We start from the raw sequence: 14,419 nt of genomic DNA, 5'->3' as shown, positions 1-14,419 counted from the left end.
AAGTTATGCATAGACTCATGGGGATGCACGTCGGGGGACAGTCAAATGGTTTAGCAAACCGGACTTGTCGGGTTGGCTGTATAACCGACAAATGAGCTCATTAGCCATAGGACATACATGTATCTTATGCATTTGTATGCTTTGCTTGGGTTTGAATTTGTTTTGGTTTGCCTAATTGTTAAACTGTTCTTAACTGCTACCTAAACTATTTGCTGTAACTGTTACCTAAACCTGTGTTTTCCTTGTCTGTTTTGCCTGTGTTTGTCATGGTGTGCTACTTTTGAGAATGAGCCTTGGTGCTGAATTGATGATTGTATTGATTGATTGCGTGGTTGGTTTTTGATTAAGATATTCTTATAATAAAAGAAAGGTTTTGGATTATTGAAAGATTAAATATTGTTTCTTTGAAAACGTTTTGAATGATTAGCTATTGGTTTTTAAAAGATTCATAAGGCAATGATAATCACTAAACTTGAAAACAGTTTTCTTATTAAATATCTTCTTATGACAATTCTGAAACTCCGTGGTGAGACCGTGTGGTTAGGTTCTCACCCCCTACAGCTTTACCTTTTTAGGAATAGGATGAAGGAGCATTATGAAAAGTTATACTGCGTTTTGTTTTATACGATATTGTATTAATTAGATAGTTTTTCTTCCCTCGTCTTTGTTATTACAACTTTATGAGAGGGATAGGAGTTGTATGTTTTATATGTATATTACATTATAAGCTATTATGTAAGAAGTCTTGTATATGAATTTATGTCTGTTTGTTTTTTTTAGATAAAGTATTTATTTTCGGTTTTCAAAGAAATCAGCGATGCGGTGTCAAGTCAAAGGCTCCTATTTTAATATTAAGTATATAAAGTCGTCGTAATACTCCTTGCTATCAGAGTAGCGCAGCCGGAAGCGTGATATTCTGATAGTGAGGGTGTTACATCCAACCTCTTATAGTTGATGTTGTACTCCTCCACCGTCCTTGAATACCCTATGTTGACAACAAGTTTTTGCAAGTACGGGACTTTGAATGCCCTTAAGAAGTTGCTGCCGATGTGCCTTATACAAAACATTCACCATACTCTTGGAGGTTGCCAGTCACCTCCAAACGATTTACTGCTGCCCAGATCGACTTATGTCGGTCTGAGATCATACCCACACCGTCTCTTCTAACAACGTGCATTCGCAGATTCCTGAGAAAGAAGTGCCACGCATCAACTGTCTCCCCTTCCAACAAGGCAAAAGCGTTAGGCACAATATTCTGGTTCTCATCTTGTGCAACAGCAACCAGAAGTGTACCTTTGTATTTTTCGTATAGGTGTGTGCCATCAACCTAAACTAGAGTCTTGCAATGCCTGAACGCCCTAACACATGGATTGAAACTCCAAAATAAGCAATGAAGTATTTTGACACCGTGCGCCTCCTCACTCCCGTTGTATAGTGGTTGTGTTTCTATTTGGACAATTGAACCAAGCATCTTCTGAACCATGACCGAGAGCCACCATGGCAAAGCTTGGTAAGAATCCTCCCAACCACCGAAAACTTTGGCTATGGACTTCTGCTTTGCCAACTAAGCCTTTCAGTAACTGATGGTATAGTTGAACCTTGACTAGACTTCTGCTATTATAGATTTCACCTTGATTGACGGGTCAGTATCGACCAATGGCCTTATAGCCTCAGCAACTGTATCCGAGTCCAACTTGTAATGATCCTGTGAAATCATTCTCATTGTGTATGTGTGCCTACCGTTGTATCTGCGTATCTCCTAATAATCTTTTTTCCGTATCAAGTTGGCTCGGATAAACCAATCGCACCCATGCCCATACATCTTGCATTTTGCATAGAACGTCTGTGGCTCAGACTCATACACATTGTAGTTAACTCCTCTAGAAATAGTGTAACTTCTAATTGATGCGACGATCGACTTTCTAGAACTATATTCCAATCCTAAACTCTCCGTCCTTAGGATCAACAACACCTACAGAAAGCAGAAATCATCATTCATTAATCAATTCAAAATATAAATTAACAAAAACGTATTATTCACTTATCACGTACCTATATTTGCATATTCCAGAAATTCTGCTGCATGCATGGCGTCAAAATCCAAGTTACGCATAAAAGGTGGAAAGTTCATCGGTTGACTAACTGAAGGATGAACCACTACATTCTCCGCTGCTGCCTCAACTCCCACATCACCATCCTCGTCTTCATCGCCAGCTTCATAAGTGGCTTTGAAGTCTCTTCGCTGTCACTATTCATTCCTTCGTACACTGCAGCTCTATCGTCCTCTATATCTAAATCATTTTGAACCCCATCTGCCTCTACATTTTCAAACTCAACATACAGCTCAATCTGTGGCTGTCGCATCTGAGTCTGCCGGTGAATTTGGAGCATATTCTGCATACTTGCTTCGTCAATGATCGGCATGATATCAAACTGTATTAGACCACCAAAAACTACAACTAGATTTCGGTACAGAATACTGCTTACTCTTCTCAACATACCGTTCTCCATGCTTTGACAGAGACCGTTCTAAAGCTCCATTAACGTCATGGTGCATGGAGTCCCAAACGAAAATAGATTCTGACACACAAACCTCACTCCCTCATGAGTATTCCGTATAATCTCACAGTTGCGATACACTACCAATTTTGCGGTACTCTCCATTACACTACCAACACACTTAGAACACTCAAAGAACACTCCTTTTTGCAATGAAAATGGTACCAAACTTTGACTTATATAGAGGAGAGCACTCAACACGCCTTCTACCTGTTGCTTCATCAGCCAATCAGAGTGAGCTACGTGTCAACACACCCTATACGTGCTGACTCAGCACGTCCCCCACGTGCTTCAACTCCAACCAACCAGACTTCGCCACGTGTCAACATGCCCCCTGCGTGCTGACTCAGCACGCTCCCCACGTGCTGCAGACACGGCCAAGCAGACTTTGCCACGTGTCTTCCACGCCCCCACGTGCTGCATGCAACACGCCCCACGCATGTTAGACCTTGTATCTGACGCGTCCACCAAACTGTAAATACACTCACTACACCTTTTTCTAACCAAAACACCAACAATAAATCCATAATCAAATTCTTGAGCCTAATTTTGGTATTTTAATTTATTTTTTAACAAAATTAATAAAAATTTAATGATTAGATATTTTTGTTAAATGAAATTTATTTTTTATGGATATAATTTTAATTTGTTTTAATTTTAATTTTTTATAGTCAATTTTGTCAGCGTCTAAATTATTCATGGTAAAAAATAGCTATTTACTCTTATTATTTTTCCTACATCTACTTTATATTCTTCTTATGTTTAATTATTTTGTTGATTCTTATAATTTTATTAACTTTGTAATTAAATTTTTATATTTTTAATTGAGTTTTTATACTATTTTTAATTTTATAATTAACTTTCTTTTATCAAAAACGTTAAAATTAACATAATATTCTTTCTAAAAATATGTGGTCAAATATCTAATTAAATTTTTAATTATGTGTATCTTCAATCTATGAAAAAATATTCCGTTAAATCTAACATCTTTACACTAACAAGAACCTCATTATAAAATTAAAAATTGTATAAAGACCCAATTGAAAAGAAAAAATATAGACCTAATTGTAAATTTGATAAAATTATAAAGACAAACAAAGTAATTAAATCTTCTTATTATTATCAGTTGTTGTTAACCAACTCGACGCATCTATTTTATCGGGTGCATCTAAAGCGAGCCCAATAATTTTTGTGTGCATTAGATGCACCACTTTTTATGTATCATTAAATTTTATTAAATAAAAATAAAAAAATTATAAAAAAAAATATTGATAGACTTTATAAATATAGAATATATTAGTGCATACATATGTAAATATATTTTGATATATAATATTTAAAAATGGTAAGTATGACCTTTTGCTTTAAAATAAATAAATATATACAAAAATATTTTTTAGTTTTTCAGATTAATTACGATAGAGTATTATTTTTAATTAAAAAATAATTAAATTATTCGTTAGAAAAATTAAAAACATTGTAATGGTTAATTTTGTTAAAAATATATTATTATATATACAATGTTTTATTATATTATTATCATTGTATTATACTATAAAATTTATTATTATTTTAAGATCTACATATTATAATTAACTATAAAATTCAAAATTGTTCTATTATTATTTTAGTTATCTAAAAAGTTTATAACATTAGTTTTTTCATATTGTGCTGATTTAAATCTAGTTTCATATAAACCATAGTGTAATTTTTTATCAGCTATATGTTGTTACACTCAAGGTTTGTATCCAGACAACAAATATTCTGACATTTTTACCTCTAGCCTGCTATCATTGTGTTAATCGAAAAATATTCTAGATTAGGACGAGTTAATTCAAAGTATTAAAGAAACAATGAGAAGGAAAGTAGATGTCGAAAAAGCTACACGTGCAGGCATTGGTTGGAGGTACTTGACACGGACTTGATTTCAAACACCTTATTAAATCGAACGGGCTTAGGCGGACAAGTATTTGAAATGAGTAATCGAATAGTTGTTCAAATAGCAGATCGAGTAGTTACGTAAGTGGGGAAGTTAAAGGCTTTTACCACGTGAGGAATTGATGGGTAACGTTTATTGACAAAAGAACGGGAATGGTTACCTGGGAGTGTGCATACAAGACAGCACTATGTAATTAATAATCGGTTATAGAAGTAGACTATAAATACTAGAAAGGTTTAGGAAATAATGGTTGGAACTTCGCTTCAGAAATTATTCACGCACACTCACATCCCCAGAGACTTTCTGAGTCTGTTTCGAGTCAATTATCTGTAGGATTCCTTCCACATGTCTTTATGTTTTCAATTTAACTTTTTGTAAACTTTACCTTTTCAAGTAAATTTATGTTTCAAGCAATGATTTAACTTTCAAATGCAATTTATATTTCAGTACCTTTAATTTTCATGTCAAAAGCCCTTTGACCCAGTCGAAGGCATCTTTACTGCTTTCTTTTAATTTCAACGCAATCTTCTTGATTTCAGTCAATTTAGCTTTTCGAATTAACTGTTTTAAATTTCTTTCGTCCTCTTACAAATTTTCATTTACTTGTTATTTCAATACCTGTCTAATCGAAGACAATTTGATGCACTTATAGAAAACTGGTACCTGCAAAAGAGGAGTTGTTTTCGCTCCCAAACCATTAGAATCAAACCACCATCGATTTGCTAAAAATTGACAAAACAAATTGGCATGTCCGGTGGGACAGTTTTACATTGAAGTGTGTCAAATATTTTTTCGTGTCACTTGGTGTATGCGATTATGAAGTGGGAAGATCATTCACATGGCTGATGAATTGTCGAATGTGAATGGTGGTTCATCCACCAATAATAGCATACCAGTAACTGTGCAATCAGCGGACGTGACTTCACGTTTGGAAGGTGTAATTGGAAGTGGAAGTATAGCGGTTACTACTGTACAAACTGGGTGTGTCAGACGTAACATTCGTCCACGTGGTACTTTACCACCAACCCAGCCTTCATTAACTATTGGTTGGCCTCCTTATGGTCTTCCTCCTGGTTATGTGGCACCAGTGGATAATTTTATTCCTCCTGTTCAATTTGGGAGTGTAAATGGAGCGAATAATTCTCAAAACCCACAACAACATTCCAAGTATTCTTGTGATTATAATGTGGGCTCTACTTCGAATGCTGCTAATTCTATGGCAGCATATCGATAACAAGTAGAGGAAAGTCATCATGACTTAGTTAATCTGTTGACTCAACAAATGACTGCAATTATAAATCCTATGATGGTTGATCACGAATCGAAAATTCGAACGCCTTGCTAGACAAGTCGAACGAATTGCTCGAATTGTAGATTATGAGGAAGGTGAAAGGCATGATGCCAGAAAAAATAATGAACGATTCGAAAATATTTTTCAAAATGAAAACAATATTTTGAATGGAGGAAATCCTCATATAGTTCCCCGTGGTCAAGATGCTGATGAGGTTCTAGCTAGATTACGTGCTAATCATGGCGGTGAACATTATCAAGTCACAAGAATTGTTGAGGAAGTACTCAATCGAGTTGGCCTGAACGTTGGTTTTATAAATCGATCTCATTTTGTGTCTGCTTTCTCTCAAGTTGTTCAAATGGCTGAAGTGCCAAGATGGGTGAAAAATCAAAGATAATCACAAAATTTATAGGGGAAGTTAGAGAGTCAACCACTGAACATGTTGCTCGATATTTGGTTGAGATTGGAAATTTAGCCAATGATGAGAATTTGAAAATGAAGTTTTTTCCTTCTTCGTTAACGAAGAATACGTTTACTTGGTTTTCAAATCTCAGACCAAATTCGATAACAACATGGTATTAGTTGGAAACTGCTTTTCACGCTCAGTTTTATCTAGGGGAATTAAATGTGGCAGTTACTGATCTAGTTACTTTGAAATGCGAAGATGGTGAAACCATTGACGATTATATGATACGTTTCAAAAATGCTAGAAGTAGATGCTATGTCTCATTACTCGAGAGTGAAGTAGTGAAAATAGCAGTTATAGGGCTAGGTTTTTATATGCGTCGAAAGTTGCTTAACGTGCATATACCTGATCTAGCCCATTTGGATGAAAGGGTTCGTCAGGTTGAGTTGATGAAAAAGGAAAAAGAGAAACATAGGAGTGAGCAGAAGTTAAAGAGTAGGCCTTTTACTCGAAAAGAGAAAGTTGCTTATGTAACTATGGAGTCCTCCGAAGAGGAACTCGATTTTGAGACAGAGATCAATCTGGCCGAACATAAAAAGGGTCCTCCATATGTTTGTTCTTAAAAAGCTTCCTAGTAATGAAAATTCGAATGATTCAAAACTGAAAAGTGGAAGGAAATATAGTTTTGATATCTCAAAATCTGATAAGATTTTTGATGTGCTGCTTAAAGATAAATAATTAATTCTGCCTAAAGGTAGAACTTTACTTTCGGTGAAAGACTTAAAAGGAAAACCGTATTGTAAATTTTACCAAGCAACCAGTCATTCGACTAACAGCTGTGTTCATTTCAAGGACTTAGTTCAGGAAGCTATAATGGAAGGACGGTTAAAGTTTGATGATAGTAAGAAGGAAATGAAGGTGGATGTTGATCCTTTTGATGTGGATGCTAGTTTCGTTGAACCATATTTTGGAGTGAATATGGTTTGTATGTCCTATGACTTCAATGTGGCTTTGGATGATTTTGAGTCACAAGTTCGATCTGTTTATCCTCGAGCAGGAGATGGTTTGCTCAATTTCTTAGTACAGCAGAAGATTAAAGATCGTGACGTGTCTTTATGTCCACGATGTAACGCTGTATTCGATGCTGAAGCTACAGCTATTTTCGAGAAAGAGAGGATGAAGAAAGAGTTGGCGCATAGAGAGGAGCAAGCACGTCAGAGGCAGCCGATTCGGCGTATAGAGGGTCAAAGTTCCAAGACCCCTAAACAAAATGTATTTGCACCTCTAAGTTGGTCTCAGGCTATAGGTGTACATTGGATTCGGAATTGTCAGAAATTTCTGAATCGAGATGCTCTATATCGACGAAACCCTCAGTAGGGGCATCGAGGACCACCTCGAAATCGGTATCCTTATTTCCGTGGTAGAGCCAGAGGATACCCAAGGGGTAGGGGTAAAAGAAATTTCAATCAAAATAAAAAGCCTCAAGCAGATATAAGCAAGGGGGCAACGCCTTCTATTCATTCTCGAATTGTCTTTCCTTCTGATGGAGAGACGTGCCCAAATGGGATTCCATCTCCTGCAAAAATGGAGAAAGACAAGGCAATAGCAAAGAAGTAGATTTGGATGAAGAATACTTTGAGGAAGGGGATGATGAAATGGTTGGAACAATTTCAATTATTCCTACTGAATATTTGGAGGAATATGAAGGTGACCCAGAGGAAGACTATGACATGGAAGCTAAAGAAGCTTTTTCCTTCATCCGATATGAGGATGAACCGGGTTACTTTTTAAGGCCTACTAAAAAGCAGAAATCCCATCTCTGCCCACTCCGTATCACCACTACTTTGAGTGGATCAAAGTAAATAAGGTTCTGATAGATGGAGGAGCAGGAATAAGTCTCCTGCCAGAAAAGATGCTAATGAAGGTGGGAAAACATCCTGATGATCTGGTCCCCACTAACATTACTTTGACAGACTTTAGTGGTTCTTCGACGCCAGCAAAAGGTCTTGTTACTTTGGGAGTGAAGGTTAGTTCATCCGAATGAAATACTATGTTCGTGGTGGTACCATCAAAAGCATGTTATAATGCTTTATTGGGGCGAGACTAGATCCATGGTGTTGGGACTGTACCTTCGACCGTGCATCAAAGCGTTCTTCTTCGGACGGAAGATGGCAAACCTGAGATCATTAAGGCATATTCGAATCTTTATGTCGAGCAACTGCATGTCAATTTCAGGATGTATAATCCAAAACTGAAGCCTTTGACTGTTGACAGGACGTTGAACTCTTACAATTGCGAAGGCTGTTACTTGTCCTCGGAAGGTCTGACGGTGAAGTTACGTTACCCACAATTGAATGTGAGCCCGACTGGCTGGGATTGTCTCTCTTAAGGGTATTGAAGGCTTGCTCAATGGGCCAGGGTCAAGATATTTCAGATTACCTAGTAACTTTATATAATTATTTAAGTAATTCTCATTCTGTAGAAAATAAAGGTGGTTCCTCTGATGAAGTGGAATCATTTAGGAATGCAAACCTTTTAAGTAGTGGTAGTAGATCGGTGCCTTCTATCGAGTTTTGTCATGGTTTTAGTTTTTCTTCTTCATGTAATGCAAGTGATGTTTCAAGACAAACTGCTGATTTAATAGCAGAGGTACATTGTGTTGAAAATCAAGTTGATATTAATTTAGTAAATGATTCAGTATATTCTATTTCTAAAGAATCTATTGATTTCTCTTTTGATTGCATCTATGACTTAGAACCTATGGGTTTCAAAAAGTATTCAGTAAAAGATGATGATTATTTCCAAGGATTTGAGTCTCAAGATCCCTTAGTAAAAATTAATCTAGGACTCCTGATGATGTTCGAATTACATATATTTGTAAAGATCTTGTTGATCTGTTTCGAATTGAACTTTTTTATCTTTTACATGAATTTAAAGATTATTTTGCTTGGGATTATCATGAGATGCCTGGTCTCGATCGTTCTCTTGTAGAACATCAATTATGATTGAAACCAAATGCTCGACCTGTGAAGCAAACCCCTCGTCGTTTTGCTCCGGAAATTAATCAAAAGATTAAAGAGGAAATAGAACGGTTAATAAAAGCGAGGTTCATTCGAACTGCACGCTATGTCGAATGGGTTTCGAATATTGTGCCTGTGATGAAGAAAAATGAAAAGATGAGAGTATGCATTGATTTTCGAGATTTGAACAATGCTACCCCAAAAGATGAGTATTTTATGCCAATTGCAGATATGCTGATTGACTCTGCAGCAGGAAACAAAATTTTAAGTTTTATAGATGGTTATTCAGAATATAACCAAATCTTCATTGCAGAAGATGACGTGTCCAAAACTGCATTTCGTTGTCCTGGAGTGTTAAGCACTTATGAGTAGGTAGTTATGCCCTTTGGTTTGAAAAATGCTGGTGCAAATTATCAGCGGGCAATGAATGCTATATTCCACGAGTATATTGGGAGATTTATGGAGGTTTATATCGATGACGTTATGGTCATGTCGATTTCGGTGAATCAACACATTGATCACCTAAAGAAAGCATTTGTTACCATGAGAAAGAAGGGACTAAAAATGAATCCTCTGAAATGTGCTTTTGGTGTATCAGCTAGGAACTTTCTAGGTTTTATTGTTCATAAAAAAGGAATTGCAATCAATAAAAATAAGGCCGCTACAATATTAGCGTTGTCTGCACCTATATCGAAAAAAGAAGTACAATTCTTCCTAGGAAAGGTGAATTATCTTAGAAGGTTCATTTCGAATCTTTCTGACCGAACTCGAGTGTTTGCACCTTTAGTGAAACTAAAGAATGAATCACAGTTCGAATGGACAAATGAACACCAATTGGCATTTGATTCGATTAAGGCTTATTTATCTAAGGCTCCGATTATGGCGAATGTTCGTCTACATGAGCCCTTAAAATTATACATTACAGCATCTATGAACACAATTGGGTGTAAGTTGGCCCAGGATGATGAGAAGGGGCACTAACGGGCAGTTTATTACCTTAGTCGAGTGTTAACTGATATCGAGACAAGGTATTCCCCGATAGAAAAATTGTGTTTGTCTTTGTACTATACTTGTATGAAGTTAAAATGCTTTATGGTTGCTAAGTCAGTAAAAGTTATAGCACAAACTGATCTCATCAAGTATATGTTAAGTTTTCCAATGTTACGAGGTCGTTTAGGGAAATGGATGCTTGCATTAACGGAGTTTGATTTACAGTATGTCCCGGCCAGAGCTATAAAAGGTCAGGTCATTGCAGATTTTCTTGTTGATAATTCGAATAATCTAAATGGCCAGGGGGCAAATGTAATCGATATAGCAGGCGATTGTTGGAAGTTATATTTTGATGGATCGAAGCACAAAGATGGTGCAGGGGTTGGAATTCTTATTATCTCACCAAAGGGGATTCCATCAAAATTTTTATTTGAGTTAAAATATCCTTGCTCGAATAATGTGGCAGAATACGAAACTTTGGTTTTGGTTCTCGAAATATTAATTAGTAAAGGGGCTTTGGAAGTCCAAATACTATGCGATTCTCAATTGGTTTTAAAGTAGTTATCGAAGGAGTTTAAATGCAATAATGAGAAGTTGTAAAAGTATTTAACAACTGCTTGGGAGTTGTTAACCTTTTTTTGAAAAGTTTCTTTGTTTCACATACCAAGGATTCATAATGAAATTGCTAATGAATTAGCCCAAATTGCTTCGAGATATAAAATCGGCCTAGCAACTTTAAGAAAGTTGGCTAGTATCCATCAAATATTAGTGCCTGTAGATGAAAGAGAGGTTTTGTGTATGGGTGAATGGGAAGATAATGATTGGAGAAAGCCTATTGCTGAGTATTTAAAGAATCCTAGCATTCCAGTTGAGAGGAAGATAAAATTGCAAGCAATAAATTTTGTCTTGATAGCTGATGAATTGTATAAAAAAGGAATCGATAGAAGTTTGTTGAGATGTTTAGGCCAAGATGATAAAAATATTGCCTTGGGTGAAGTCCATGAAGGGATATGTGGTGCCCATCAGGCTGGAAAGAAAATGAAATGGGTGTTATATCGCAATTATGTGTATTGGCCGACTATGATCAAAGATTGTATTGAATATGCAAAGGCATGTCAAGAGTGTCAAAAGCATGGTTCGATACAATAGATCCCAACATTTGAGTTGCATTCGATCATAAAACCATGGCCATTTAGAGGTTGGGCTTTAGATCTAATTGGTTTGATTCACCCTCCTTCATCGAAACATCATAAATTTATCTTGGTTGCAATTGATTATTTCACAAAGTGGGTTGAAGCAGTTCCTCTAATAGAAGTTGGTCAAAATGAAATAATTGACTTTATTAAGGAACATATAATCCATCGATTTGGGATTCCTCAAACATTGAGTACTGATCAAGGAACTATGTTTACTGGTCAGAGAATTAAAAATTTTGCAGTTTCGAGAAATATTAATATGGTTACTTCAACCCCTTATTATGCACAGGCTAATGGGCAAGTGGAAGCAGCGAATAAAATTTTGATAAGTTTGATTAAGAAACAAATCAGAAATAGACCTCGAACTTGGCATGAAACATTGAGTCAAGTGCTATGGGCTTATCGAAATTCACCAAGAGGGTCAACAGGTATGTCACCTTATAAATTGGTGTATGGTCATGATGTTGTGCTTCCATTGGAAATTAATTTGAATACTTTAAGAGTGTCAAGGTAGAACGATTTGCCAGTCGATGATTACTGGAATGCAATGTTTGATGAATTGAATGAATTAGATTCAGAACGAATATTGGCGCTTGAGAACATGATTCGACAAAAAGAGAGTGTTGCTCGAAATTATAATTGTCAAATAAAAGAAAAATGTTTCAGTATAGGTGAGTTGGTTTTGAAAGTTATTTTGCCAATGGAAAAGAAATCGAGAGTGCTTGGCAAATGGTCTCATACCTGGGAAGGCCCTTTCCAAGTGATAGGATTGTATTCGGAAAATGCATATCGAATCAAGGATATTGAATCAGGAAATATAACCACCTCGATTAACGGGAAATACTTAAAGCAATATCATTGTTTGTTAAATCAAAGTCAAAATGCATAAGTTCAAAAGAAAGGGAAACCATTACAAATACTGAAATTTAAAGGGAAGAAGTATGAGGTGCCATGAGTTTTGCCAAGTCTGAGCGTAGCTTCATCCTTTCGTGGTCCAGAGCTGAAAGTGCCTCAGCATGCTTGAATTTTTTGAATATGACCTTGTCAAGTTGTCTCTCATATTCTTCTTATTTGGTCTCAATCAAAACAATTTCTTGAATGAGTTGTTGTTGTTCTTGCTGGGTAGTAGTCAGAGGTATGGCTATATCAGCTTGTCTCTTGCGTATTTTGGCAAGTTTTTCATTGATCTGGGCCAATTTTGTTTCAAGTTTTATTTTTTCCTTGTCATAAAAAGCTTGAATAGAAATAGAATGAAAGATTCTCAGACCAAATTCTTCACGGGAAGTTTTGATTGGTTGAAGGGCTGCAGCACAACCTTCTACTTCAGTTTTGATTTTAGCTTCCTCGTTCTTGATTTCTTGGAGTTTGTTTTAAAAAACTACGCTGTTGTTGGCAAGATGTTTGAATTGTTGGACTATGGCAGAATGTGGAGTGGAAGCTGGGAGTTTGAAGGCAGAGTTCTAGAGATCAAAGAAAAGCTTATTGAGGGCAGTATCATTAACCTAGTCAGCAGGTGAATGGTCCAAGAGTCTGAGGAGGAGTGATAGAAGCTGTTCTTGAGCATCAACATTTAGCTCAGATGGAGGACCCGATGCAGAAGGACCAAAAAATACAGGGGCAGGAATTGGTACTTCATTTTCTTGGATAGCTTGATTCAGAATGGAAACCAGGTTGGCTAGTGTGGCACTTTTAGGTGTGGTAGAAACACCCAAATTTCTAGATCTCACCAGGGGGAGTTTGAAATTCAGCCTGCTAGGGAGAACCGGAGGGCCTTTGGAGAGTTTCTAAGACTCTAGATCGAGGCAAATCTGAATTGGTAGTTTCAGCAACTCGAGAGACAGAGTCAGAGTCTGGGGCCACTTGATTTTCAGCTGAAAGGGCAGCCTGGTTGGTTGGAGAGGTTGGTCCAAGGATTTGAGTATGTGTTGGAGAATATTGTGTAGGGTCTTTTGTCAAATCAACCACTTGTGTTCCAGGTGGAGGTGGAAAAGCAACCTGTAGTGGTTCAACAGACTCTGTAGCTTGGATTGAATCATGAGATGTGGAATGTCCCAGATCATGATGTGGTTGTAAGAGTGGCTGATCAGGTACCACAGGAGATGTGATTGAGTGAGCAGCAGTAGTAGGCTGATATGAAAGGTACACAGTTATAAGTTACGATTTATTCTAACTCAAATGAAATATGTGTAGAAATGATAACGTTACCAGAATGAGTCTTGACTTTCGAATTAATTGAGGACTAGGATCTGAATCAGCTGTATCCTCTGATTGAGAGGAAGCAGCAAGGATGTTCCAGGTGGATTGCTCACTTCCATCAAAGTTCTCACTTGACAGTTGCAACCGTAACTGATGGAAAAATCGAAATCAAGAGTTGTTAAGTAAATGTGATTTTCAGAATATTTCAATCTAAAGTGCATGGGTATGTGTAGAAATAGTTACCCTTCTGGAAGTCCTAGTGGGAGTCCTTCGACTTTTATGTTGTGGTTGTCGTGAGGAGGATGTGGTGTCAACTTTTCTTTTTTTAGATTTTTTGAGAGAACCTTCAGCAGCAGGGGCTATTCGAATGGCAGATTGCTGGATTTTCTCTAAAGTACGACTGTACCTAGAGTAGTAAGTAGTCCACCATTCGAAACAAGACTTGGTGATATATGAGCTGCGATCATAAACGAGGAAATTGAAATGCTCCCTTTATTGTTGATTTTTTTAAGAGGTAGAAATCAAGTTCACTTTGAGAAGTCAGAGTGATGTGGCAAAATGGTTTGTTGTTTCGAGGAAGAGGGGTTGGAACGGCCTGTGAGAAACCCAGTTGCCTGGCTGTGAAATGAGGGGCATATAGGGTTATCTTGAACTTTTTTTTTGTGTTGGGGCAACCCTGTCAGAATTACTTGAACGACCAGAAAATTTGTCCAGTTTCGATTAGCCAGTTCATTTTCCTCAGCATCATGTGGAAAAAGCAAGCGATCGAGCCATGCAAGACCACAATTTCGACACAAAAAGGGGGCAAAATTGAGGTTTTCA

At 36.9% G+C, this 14,419-nt stretch overlaps 1 protein-coding gene and 1 pseudogene across 1 annotated transcript; one reads left to right on the top strand and one right to left on the bottom strand.

Annotated features, from left to right (window-relative positions):
- Positions 1-1,928: 1,928 nt before the first annotated feature.
- LOC148550742 (uncharacterized) lies at positions 1,929-2,664 on the bottom strand (annotated as a pseudogene).
- Positions 2,665-10,307: 7,643 nt separating this feature from the next.
- On the top strand, positions 10,308-12,290 carry LOC148550741 (uncharacterized). Its single transcript, XM_088494605.1, has 4 exons — positions 10,308-10,762; positions 10,874-11,315; positions 11,691-11,829; positions 11,929-12,290. Exons 1-4 carry the CDS (start codon positions 10,308-10,310, stop codon positions 12,288-12,290), a joined length of 1,398 nt encoding a protein of 465 aa, XP_088350731.1.
- The last annotated feature ends 2,129 nt before the right edge of the window (positions 12,291-14,419 follow it).

The sequence above is a fragment of the Arachis ipaensis genome, chromosome B7, assembly GCF_059453495.1.
Source record: "Arachis ipaensis isolate K30076 ecotype BB chromosome B7, ASM5945349v1, whole genome shotgun sequence".
Taxonomy (NCBI): domain Eukaryota; kingdom Viridiplantae; phylum Streptophyta; class Magnoliopsida; order Fabales; family Fabaceae; genus Arachis; species Arachis ipaensis.
Note: the sequence above shows the minus strand (reverse complement) of the source record. Positions and strands in the feature narration are given on the sequence as shown.

Coding starts and splice junctions, on each gene's coding strand:
- LOC148550741 (XM_088494605.1), top strand. CDS start 10,308: ATGGTTGCTAAGTCAGTAAAAGTTATAGCACAAACTGATCTCATCAAG. Junction 10,763..10,873: donor GATTCTCAATTGGTTTTAAA/GTAGTTATCGAA, acceptor TCACATACCAAG/GATTCATAATGAAATTGCTA. Junction 11,316..11,690: donor ATTGTATTGAATATGCAAAG/GCATGTCAAGAG, acceptor TATTATGCACAG/GCTAATGGGCAAGTGGAAGC.